Source organism: Pseudorasbora parva, chromosome 8, assembly GCF_024679245.1.
Source record: "Pseudorasbora parva isolate DD20220531a chromosome 8, ASM2467924v1, whole genome shotgun sequence".
Taxonomy (NCBI): Eukaryota; Metazoa; Chordata; class Actinopteri; order Cypriniformes; family Gobionidae; genus Pseudorasbora; species Pseudorasbora parva.
Genome location: NC_090179.1, coordinates 24,070,599 through 24,082,558, shown reverse-complemented (window position 1 = coordinate 24,082,558; position 11,960 = coordinate 24,070,599). Strand labels below are relative to the sequence as shown.

Genomic DNA, 11,960 nt, shown 5'->3' with positions numbered 1-11,960 from the left:
AAAATTCTTATGGTTAAAATGTACATCATTTCCTCCCCATTAAGGTTTTTAATGGCTGGAAATCTTTCATATTCTACTTTCACATTCAACCTTAAAATTGCAAAATTTGATGTCCACCCCAAAGCAATATATCCTGTGTTCTTTGTTGGGGCTCTGATCTATGTGTTCTCTGTGCTCTGTAATGGAATAATTCTTGGACTGATAATCACCCAAAGAAACCTTCACAAGCCGATGTTCTACATCATGTTCAGCCTCCCTCTAACCGATTTAATTGGAATCACTTCCGCTTTGCCCAGGGTGCTTGTGGACATTATAACAGAAACCAATGATGTGTATTACCCTACATGTGTTCTTCAGGCTTTTTTGGTACATATGTATGGAGGTGCAATACTTTTTCTACTGGCAGCTATGTCAATAGACCGGTACATAGCAATATGCTACCCACTCAGATACAATTCTATTATGACTCCTGGCAGAATATGTGGACTCATAGCTCTGGCATGGAGCACTGACTTTGTCTTAATACTTGTGTTATTTTCCCTTCAATCTAGAATAGAGAAATGTAAGTCTTTCATTTCTAACGTGTACTGTGACAACCCATCTTTGCTTTTGCTTTCATGTGGAGGGGATTTTACTGTGAACAACATATATGGTTTATCAATGACAGGATTTATGCAGATTATCAGTGTCTCTATCCAGCTTTTCTCTTATACGCACATTCTCCTCACGTGTATAAAACAAACACACGCAGATTCAAAATTAAAGGCTGTAAATACATGCATGGCCCAGATTACTACATTTTTTCTCTTTGAAATAGTGACAACCATTGCTATATTGTCATATCGGATCCCCAATTTATCTTCCAGTGCACAGAGGATTTGTGGTTTGATGATTTACACAGTCCTTCCAGTTTTAAATCCAGTCATATATGGAATGAAAACTAAAGATATTAGAATAGCTTTCTTTTTGGTTTTAAAAAGGAACAAAGTTGGACAAGGTAAGAATGCATCTGTTTTTAAAAACTGAAAATCATAATGAAATAATAATAATAAAACAATTTCTTGATGTGGTATTCTGGATGTAAATGTGCACAGGTCTAACTCATTCCCGTTATATCGAGACTAATCATGTCAAACACTGCTTCAAAATAATATATTTCTAACAGGTTATTGGGTCATGAATTAAAATAGTTCATTTGCCTAATTTGCATAATAATATGATTTTTTATGATCATCTTTTGGTGTAAATAATTTGCAATTGTTGTGAAGGCATTAAAACACATATCTGAATAATTGCTATCTGTGCATACTTGTTATATACTTGTTATACCTCTGGGAGTATAAATTAGCAAAAAATAAAATGAAATCAATCAATGTGGAAAATTGGATTTAAGGATTTGTATATGATTAACTTGAATAAAGTGCTTTTGATTCTATTGCCTCATATAGAACCCATTTAACACAATAGTGACTGTTGTTACAGGAAAACAGGTGAAGGCAGAAGATTCAAAGTTCATACAACAAAGTTTATTAGTACATCCAATCAGGCAGGCAGATAGATAGATAACTGCAACACACTCTAATGCTGAGTTCACACTGCACAATTTTAAAACTTGTCAGATCACTGCTCTTTTTACACTGCATGACTATCTGGGCTAACATTCAGCTGTTGCTGTTTTCACACTGCATGACTGTTAAGAGGAAGAACAGCCGACAACTCTGTCCCATCCAAGCCTGCCGCACTCGTGTTAAAAACTGAAGCCGAAATGTCTTGATCGCCCCCCAGGTGGTTGGTCCAAGTATAGGTCATAACCCCATCCCTCCATGTATTCTAATGGAAGCAAGACAAACTAAACAATCAAATTACACTTCATATAATATGTCCCAAAGTTGGTTTCTGTCATTTTAGGCAGTTTTTATCATGCTGATTTCATTTTAAGTCTTAGTTTTTAAATACATTTGGTTTTAGTTAGTTATATGATGCTATAAAAATGGAGGGTGGGACGTCATGATTGGCAGCTGAGATTGAAAACTTCTCTGAGTGAAGTTGTCACTGAGGCAGCAACAGACTTTTTTTCAGGATTGTCGGGAGGTGATTGAAGATTTAGCTTTAATTGTTAGCTTTTTTTTCTGCATCTGCGAGAGTTGTTCTCTACTGTGCAGACTTTGGTCCAGAGGTCACTACTAATGTCATCACGCCAGGTGCGTGCTATGTTTAGGGCTGCATCTGAAAGTATTGTGTTTGAGACTCGCCACCTTTATAAAAGGCCATGGAAAAAAAGACATGGAGAGTGAGCAGACGGATTATAACGCCCCCCTCCCCCGGTCTTGTCCTCATGTTATAAAACCGCGATCTCACACTGACTTTGGATCCATCGTGGAAGTCACGCCACCTGCTTTGCTTTCCAAACCGTTACTTCTTCTTTGTTTGGTAAATCCTACATGGCAGCTGGGCAAGTAGCAGCTACCCTTCATTCTGTTTCTGTACTATAGGTTTATCAAGCTGATATATTGAAAGAGCTAGACGATGGAGAAGGCATGACTCCTGAGGCTGTTAAGGAGCTCAGGGAGGCTAACGTGGCGCTGAGAGCTACCAAACATACTCCCCATGCAGGCAGGTCCATGGCAGGCATGGTGTTAGCAGAACACCACCTTTGGCTTACTCACACTGACATAAAAAAAAAGAAAGACAAATCTTTCTTGTTAGACACCCCCATTTCTAATGATGGCCAATTTGGAGAGTCTGTGACTATTGTGGTCGAACAATATTGAGCAGCAAAAAAGCAGTCTGCCACGGAGGTCCAGGGAGGTCGAACAGCAACCAGCTCCAGCTCATTCGCGCTCGTCCTCTCTTCAGAGCCCCCAGTTCCTTAACCATCGCCTATCGAACCCCCTTGCAGAAACTGGGGTCCTACGACTTGCCCACTAGTTTGCCCATGCAGAACGCAGACAGATTGACCTTAGCCAGGCCCTCCAATGGAGAGTTTGGACAAACCAAGCAAGCGTATTCACTGTGGCGCCTCCTGACTCCAGCCTTAACTTTTCCCCCACTAAGTGCCCCATCAAAGAGCACAGTCTCTGATACTCTGCGTGTCCTAGCCTTCGGAGTTCAAGAGAAAGCCCTAGGGTCATGCGCACATGGCCTGTTTATGATGGTGTTCAAAGCCCCCAATGCTGGCATGGGGGGCAAGCCCGATCAGGCAATTGGATAGTCCTCTGTATTAGAGGTCTTCCTCTTGTGCGTCCAGGCTCAATATAGGTATGACAGAAAGCTCATTAGCTCACGTCACGTCAGAGGCAGTTAGGAAATGTATTGGTGCCCACAGTACAGCAGGTGCCGAAACAGAGTGGTTAACGTCCCTAGCCGCATGACAACGCCTGCCCGAGGTCTCACAATTAAGGTATCTCTTGCTATAGAAGAGATACCCCCACTCAGGCAGAGACATACTTCTACAGCCGTTAATTTGTTGTGGCCAAAAAGGATGGTGGATTTCATATGGTTTTGGACTTACGTCACTGAAATCTTAAGCTCAGAGTGAGCAAATCAAAAATGCTGACATTGAAGTCCATTCTGTCTCAGGTTTGGGACCATCAATTGGGCATTGTGAACTTAGTATTTGATATGCTGACAGGTTTTGCGAAATTGAAGATAAATGCCCAAAATCATAGGCAAATCGGTGCTCGTTCTCGTGAGTGACAATCATGCAGTGTAAATTATGAAATACCAAATCAAGAGAATCACAGGCGTGTCGCCGTCGCCTGTGATGTTTTTGGCATGCTAAAAATCTGGACCTGACAGTGATTCAAAATCCTGCTGTGTGAAATGTGTTCTGACTGAAAATAACGTTGGCAATGAACTACAGCCTATGAGAGAGCAAGATATAGGGCAGTGGGAGGGTTGGGGAGGGGTTATAGATCAGAATATCAGTATTTTAATAAGTATATTTACAATTATATCAAAGAGAAGCAAAGCACAGACATTCCTTAATTGGAGTACATTGCAAAATTATTTATTTACCACCACAATCCTTGCTTCATTCGTCTCCCCAACCATTTATTCCTCCGTAGTCTTTTTTTTCTCTTCCTTTTTGCTTTAAATCTATGTGCAGACAATTTGGATTGGAAGCTTTCCAAAAAAACCCCCAAAAAACCTCCTAAATCAACTGCATTGACAGCAAAAACCTACGATTACTAAACAGAACAATGTCGCTCCCTCCGCTGCACGCATGCTCAGCATATATCTCTGTGCTCATTATCATCATCAGTTCTCTCTTAATAGTAGTGTGACGACACTAAAATATTGTTTAACAGTAATATGGCTATTAACATTGTGTGTATTTTATTTATTCTGTGCCTTTATAGTGTTTCATGTTTCCCTATCTCGAGGGAACTTCGAGCTGCGTGGAAACGCTAGGGGAACGCCTCTGCGCGATGCGTCATGAAGTACTCGTGAAATCAGTCCAATAGCGGGAAGATATGTCATAGGCGGGTGACGTCATCGACCAGGAAGCTATAAAGCACACCCGGACCAAACAGTCATTAGCTTCTGGAAAAGCCAAACAAATCGATCACAGGCATGCCGGGAGTATGGCATATCGACGCAGCGTCTCGTTCCCTCTCAGGGAACCATGGTTACATACGTAACCTGAGACGATATGTATATAGTTATACATTTGTGTATAATATTATTTAATGCTTAAAAGCCCACTGAAGTGCCTTCAAATGCGCCCCAATGTGTTGACGTAATTTCCACTGAAACTGTATTTTCAGGCCTCTTATTGCTACCTGTCCCAACTTTTTTGGAATGTGTAACTCTCATGAAATCCAAAAAAAGCCAATATTTGGCATGATATTTGAAAATGTATCACTTTCAACATTTGATATGCTATCTATATTCTATTGTGAATAAAATATAAGTTTATGAGATTTGCCATAAGGCGAATATTTACCTGTTGTCATTTGATCATCTGAATGTCTCAACAGAAATCGAGACTCATCAGATCAGGCAACATTTTTCTAGTCTTCAACTGTCCAATTTTGGTGAGCTTGTGGAAATTGTAGCCTCTTTTTCCTATTTGTAGTGGAGATCAGTGGTACCCGGTAGGGTCTTCTGCTGCTGTAGCTCCTCCGCCTCAAGGTTGTGCAGGTTGTGGCTTCACAAATGCTTTGTGTCATACCTCGGTTGTAACGAGTGGTTATTTCAGTCAAAGTTGCTCTCAGCTTAAATCAGTCGGCCCATTCTCCTCTGACCTCTAGCATCAACAAGGCATTTTCGCCCACAGGACTGCCGCATACTGGATGTTTTTCACTTTTTACACCATTCTTTGCAAAACCTAGAAATGGTTGTGTGTGAAAATCCCAGTAACTGAGCAGATTGTGAAATATTCAGATGAACCCATCTGGCACCAACAACCATGCCATGCTCAAAATTGCTTAAATCACCTTTCTTTCCCATTCTGACATTCAGTTTGGAGTTCAGGAGATTATCTTGACCAGGACCACACCCCTAAAGGCATTGAAGCAACTGCCATGTGATTGGTTGATTAGATAATTGTATTAATGAGAAATTGAACAGGTGTTCCTAATAATCATTTAGGTGAGTGTATATGAATTTTGATGACTGCAGAAATATGTTAATTCAGTATACACATTACCATAAAACACAATTTTAGAGACTTTTCCATAAAAAATATATTTTAATTGATTAAATTATTAAATACAAAAAAATTATTAATTAATAAATAAATAAATTCAAATAATATTTCAATGGGTTACTAATGACACATCATTTGGATATTTTCATGGGAAGAATAAAGATAATTACAACTCTAATTATAACTATGAACAGAAAGATTATTTCTCTAAAGGCTACAGATGTTGTTGTCTGATTCTGTGTCCTCTAAACTGAAAAGACCAGTGACAGACAGACAATGATAAGCAGAGAGCATGAATCAAGACATTTCTCATTGTAAAATGGGTTTTTAAATTATCAAAACATATATAGTTTGAACTCTGAAACATTTGAGGTTTTGGTGATCTTATATTTTCTTTGTGTAGTGTGTGAACTTATGGTAGTTTTCTGTGGCAATGAAGGTTTAAAAGTTGCTGTTAGTGACTCCAAAAGTAAAAAACATAGCATTACTTAAAAAGCTACATAAAATAAAATGTACATTTATCTATAAAAGGCCTTTGTCTTACATTAGGCAAGTCATCTCCTTATGGTATCACATGACCAGCTGAATAATACAATTCACTGTATCCTATTTCCGGGGCAAATATCCCTGTAAAAACGGATTGCTTATAGGTAACAACATGATAAACAGATTAAGCTGTCAGCTGTCAGCTTGTGTAACAGAAAAAGTTACACATTTGTGAAACAAGGAGCTGTTTACATCAGACACTGCTTATTTTGTTTTTGAAATAGGTAACAATTTTATGTCTGATCTCTTTAGTTTTAAAACCATAAATGAGTGGATTCACAATGGGTGGAAACACTAAAACTGATATAGAAAACACCCTGCGTAAGTGAGCTGGAACACTCTCATATCGATGTGCAAGAAGAGAAAAAAGAGTGTTAAACTCTAAAAAAAGAAAGACAACCAAATGAGTACCACATGTCTGAAGGGCCTTAATCTTTGCATCAGACTGCTTATTAGTAACACAAGTGATTAATATATGAATATATGTAAATGCCACAACAGAAAGTGAAAGGCCGTGGTAAAAAACTATAGTAAACAATCCATAGATATTGTTCACCTCTGTGCCATTACATAAGAGTTTCATTAACGCTGCTTTATAGCAAATAAGATCGGTCATGTGTGTCTGGCAAATCCTGTAGGGTAATAGAAGAGAAAAAACTACAATAATAGCAGCAAAATTAAAAATCCACATAGCAGTTATCATTTTCACCAAGTTATTGGATGTCATAATGGCTCCATATCTCAATGGGTAGCAGATAGCTATATACCTGTCGTAGGCCATAGCAGTAAGAATAAGATAAGATGCTCCACCATTCAGGTGCACAAAAAAGCCTTGAAGCAAACATGCAGAGTAGGATATTGATCTGTCCTGTGACCATATACTATACAGCAGCTGAGGAAAAAGGCTTGTGGCACCCATTGCATCACTGATAGGCAGGTTAAGCAGCAGTATGTACATTGGTTTATGAAGATTCCTGTTCAAGCATATTGTAATAATAATTGTTAGATTGATAAACAAGATAAACAAGTATGTTGCTGCTGCAAATATCAATGCAGGGTAAATATTCGCCTCAGGCAGTTCCAGTGAGTGCAAAGTCAAGACCAGTGAGAAAACAGATCCATTTGGATACATGGTGAAAGTTCTTACTATTTACGATCTATACAAACAAGCTGTTAATTGTGAATAGCTGTAACAGTAGTAAAAATCTTGTGAGAACTTATGGGAAGTTAGTGTCCAACATTTATCTGTTTCATCCCTTCATCTTGCCATATTCAGGATAATTTTACATGGGCTACAACCTAAAAAAAGCAGTACATGTTAAAAAACTGTATAGGTTAAATTGCCACAACATATTTAATAAACTACCATCAATAAAGAATATCAATCAGCATATTAGGAAAAATAAGGTACATCACTGTATTCAATTATAATTCTTTGTCCTCACTTGCTTAAAACAAGTTGTTGAAATTTGTAATTATGTCGCCTTTTTGCAACTGTCTTGCATAATCTCATAAAATTATTGAGATAAAATTCACAGTTGCTCAGACAAACTGCCCCTTCATGCCTCTAAAGCAGAGCGTGTAGTATATAGTCACTTTAAGTGATCATCTTTCAGCAGTGCCGAATTCACCCATAGACTAATTTTATACTCACAGAGTTGGATCTGTAAACTCACGTTTACGTTGGATTAGTCATGGGAACTGTTGTTATATAGCATGTGCACAGCCCTGCTGGTTGATGTCATTACTACACCATCTGGTTCAAAAAGCATTGTTGTCCTTTGTCTGGACACACAACCATGTCCTTTGAGTCCTTTTCTTAGGATGCGTTAAGTAAGTTTGTTTGACAATTGTATGGTTTAAATTTGTTTCTATGAATTGGGTTTAATAATTACTTGGATTGAAAATCTATTGTTAATGTTTATTCATGAATTATCTGTATGGTTTGCATGGAGTCTGGTTATTGTTTTGTATGGTTTGTTGTGACTAAAGAACATCCTGTTCATCCTATCCATCCTGTTCACCATGAAATTTGGATATTAACATCTGATATCCAACACTTCAGGCTATCTTTCTCCATCTTCTATCTTTCACCCCTGTCCAGAAATATGGAACCTGTGAGTGTGGCCTCTGAGGGAGCCCAATACTATGAAAAGGTATAAATCCTGATTGGAAACCTAAAAAGGAGCATAGTTGTGAGGACACTGCTGTTTCTAGTATTTTTGACAGAAAGGGAAGATTTGAGATTGACATGTAATTGACTAATTCTGTAGGATCAAGTTGTGTTTTTTAATAAGCTGTTTACTAATAGCCAACTTAAATGTTTTCGGCAGTGGTGGAGGAAGTACTGAATCTCAGTAAGTAAAAGTACAAGTAACCAGAAATATATTTACTTTAGTAAAAGTTGTCACAAGGGGTTTGGGTGTAGGTTCATGTTTCATGTTTTAAGGCTTCATGTTCACTGTCACTGTTCAAATGTTTGGATGTTGCTAGGCAACGTGGGGGAGAGAATGCTGGCGTTGTCTGTTCGCCGCTTCTCCATCCACAAATCATGTTACTGTACTATTAGATTTAGATTTTATTTAATTTTCTTATGTTTGTGACTAGTCTAACAGTCAGAGCTACAATTGGGATTGTTGCTGATTGCTGGCAGCCACTGAGAGGACGTTGTTCGTCTCTTCGCCGTTTTCCACCGCTTCTCTGATGTTTATGTTTGAATTGCTGCGGTTGGTTCTGGTTTGAAGGACATTTGATGTTTCTCACCGCGGCTGCTTACTGGTGGTCTCCCTCAGGCTTGAGCTGCATGGTGGCTGAAGTTTGCACCGGGCTAGCGTCATTCGGGCCAGCGTCATCGGCGTCCAGCATGATGTTGCGATGTTCCGCTTCTCGGCTGCACCGCTGTTCCGTCCTGCATTGCGGCCGTGGAGCGGCTTGGACTTCTGCGCCGACCCCGGTGTGTCCACAGAAGTGCCCGGAAAAATGTTCTGCCTCCTGCATGGTGCTGCGGCGATCCCCATCATGAAGACCCATCATCTGGTCTTCAGCTGTCATGCCTCGACGATGTCATCAGGACACAGCCGCTGGGAGAAATTTAAAACATGGAGTGGACCACAGTGTGCTGCGGTAACAGAGCTAACAGAGACTTCAACCATCAGCTGTTTTCTGTTCACCATCAGCTCTGTTTCCATTTGCATTTTTACTTGTTATTCATTGTTTTGTATTTGTTATTTTGTATACCCCCCCCCCCCCCGTTGCACTTTGAGATTCTTCGGAATGAAAATATTTATAAAGTTTATAAATAAAATAAGCGTTTATAAATAAAATCTATTATTATTATTATTATTACTGTCATGTTTTGTCATGCACTTCCTGGTCTTGTCATGTGATCTTTTGTCATGTGATTCCATGCCCTCATGTGTTCCTGCCTCGTGTTCCTGTGTCTTGTTTTCATTGGTTTATTGGTTAATCATTGTTCACATGTGTCCCTCATTTTGTCACTAGCCCTTGTGTATTTAAGCCCTCATGTTTGCCATAGTCTTTGTCAGTTATTGATGTTGTAACCCACTGTTGGTGAGTGTTTCGTAAAGTCAAGTCTCAGTCAAGTCTCAGTCAAGTCTCAGTCAAGTCTCAGTCAAGTCTCAGTCAAGTCTCAGTCAAGTCTCAGTCAAGTCTCAGTCAAGTCTCAGTCAAGTCTCAGTCAAGTCTCAGTCAAGTCTCAGTCAAGTCTCAGTCAAGTCTCAGTCAAGTAAAGTTTTATTTTGTTTGCCAAGTCTTTTGTTTATGTTTGGAATTTTGTTAAATAAACTGCACTTGGGTTCATCAACCTTGCCTCCAGTGGATCCCCGTGTTACAAAAGTAGAAGTAGGCCTACTAGCCTACAACGACAACCCCACTTAAGTAAAAAGTACCTGATTTTAAATGTACTTTAAGTAATAAAAGTAAAAGTACTTGCATAAAAATGTATTCTCTTAATGTCTAATTCTAATAATTAAAAAGAAGAAAACAGTATGAGCGTTGGCATTTTAATTTAGTTAGTTTTGGGTTAATGTAATTGTTCTTAACATCTAGTGTTGTCAAAAATATCGATATTTCGATATTTATCGATACTGGAATATCTGAAACGATACGATTCTCAGTTTTTACAGTATCGATACCAGCTGCGCTCTCCTTCTCTGACCGTCAGTGAGTTGACACACACCGGCATATACTCACTCAGCCCGGTTAACCTCTGAGCACGGTGAACGCGCGTTCTGCTGGACTTTTTCCTCATGACAGTGTGTTAGTGTTAGTGTGTGATCGGTTTGAATTTCGTGCGGGATTGCACATAAATTAATTCTACTAATCCCCGCAGATTTCGTGCTCACATCTGAAGCGCGCACACATAGCCTACCGTAATAAAGCCTTCTCTCACATGATACAAGTGCAAACATTTGCTTCTTTTTCCAGCTTATTATTGGTCAAATACACTCAAAAAAATTATCAGTGCACATCTGGAAGAGTATTAATGTAAACACAGTCGCAAACAGTTCAGGAAGAATGAGTAACAGGAGCAGTGTTTAGGATCCACGCGTCCGTTAGTCTTAAAGGGACCGCAGTCATTTGTTATTCAAACTACAAAAAGACAAACGATCACACTGCTCTTGACTGATACACTTGTGTAACTTTAATAGTTTCATCTGTACATTATTGATTTTTTACAAAGAACATTATCCAATGTTGTTTTAAATGTAGTTACTATGCATTTTTTTATTCACTTTCTTATCTGAATGTTAGACCTACCTGAAAAAATAAAGCAGTCTATTTAATTTGTATCTTCTATTCTATTGTATTTATTTATGCTATTGTTTGTAATCTGTTTATTTGTTCTTATTTCATTACTAATCCAGTACCTGTCCTGTAGACCCGTTCGCAATTTGATGTTGGGGGAATTTCTCACTTGAACTGAGTTAGTGGGTCCATAGACATGAAAAATCACAGAGGTGCTCGTCCGCCATAGTGCCACGAATGACGTAGTGGTCAAATCAAATATGGCCGCCATCGGATGATGATGAAAATCCAACTTCTATGTTTCTGAATGTTTATACAGTTGTAATACCTCCATTTAGACTTACTATTGTATGTGGAATTAATTTCTGATATTGTTATGACCATAATGGGTGAATTTTGACCTTTATCAGGCATGGTCAAGGTAATTGTCCTATTCAGAAGACTTTGGCCATAACTTGGCCATTATTAGGAATAAAAGCAAGATGCAATAAGTTTAATTCTACTAAATCTGACATTTAACATTCATTGCTAATATTTTTTTAACATTAAGGATCATCTTGTAATTGAAATATCAAGGTCAACATATTTTTTTTATAAAAAAATATTTTTTCTTTATAGTCACTTATTATTGTTTCCCTCAATGATTTGTTTTAATTATAACAAGACATGAAGAGACGAAATGTAACAATTATAAACATCCCCTTTGAAGTTTTAGTTTAATTGGGTGTTAGTACAATGATATAAAATAAAACAATTGGGTGCAAATAAAACTATGTAGCAATAGCCTGACAAGATGTTGGGCCTGGGAACTTCCCATTGGCAGTGCTCAATCTGAGGGGCGGATAAACGGTTGTCTTTCAAACTCCCTCTGCACGCAATAGGATAGAGCTACAACCAACCAGAGCAACGAAGAAGGTGAAGTGGAACTAGTTGATAGATTAAACTTTCGCTGTATCCGGTCGGCAAAACTCCGAACACATCTTCCTTTCTTAAG

The 11,960-nt window shown here is 38.6% G+C and overlaps 2 protein-coding genes across 2 annotated transcripts; one reads left to right on the top strand and one right to left on the bottom strand.

Moving 5' to 3' along the window:
* The first annotated feature begins 51 nt into the window (after positions 1-51).
* Positions 52-3,211, top strand: or71at1 (odorant receptor, family 71, subfamily AT, member 1). Its single transcript, XM_067450800.1, has 4 exons — positions 52-997; positions 1,483-1,490; positions 2,493-2,617; positions 2,776-3,211. Exons 1-4 carry the CDS (start codon positions 52-54, stop codon positions 3,209-3,211), a joined length of 1,515 nt encoding a protein of 504 aa, XP_067306901.1.
* Positions 3,212-6,392: 3,181 nt separating this feature from the next.
* or71as2 (odorant receptor, family 71, subfamily AS, member 2) lies at positions 6,393-7,331 on the bottom strand. The gene has a single exon (XM_067451698.1). It carries the CDS (start codon positions 7,329-7,331, stop codon positions 6,393-6,395), a length of 939 nt encoding a protein of 312 aa, XP_067307799.1.
* Between the last annotated feature and the right edge of the window lie 4,629 nt (positions 7,332-11,960).

Excerpts from the sequence above, each read along its gene's own strand:
- or71as2 (XM_067451698.1), bottom strand. The coding sequence starts at position 7,331 with ATGTATCCAAATGGATCTGTTTTCTCACTGGTCTTGACTTTGCACTCA.
- or71at1 (XM_067450800.1), top strand. The coding sequence starts at position 52 with ATGGCTGGAAATCTTTCATATTCTACTTTCACATTCAACCTTAAAATT. Across the intron at positions 2,618-2,775 it reads CATACTCCCCATGCAGGCAG|CAAAAAAGCAGTCTGCCACG; the intron begins GTCCATGGCAGG and ends AATATTGAGCAG.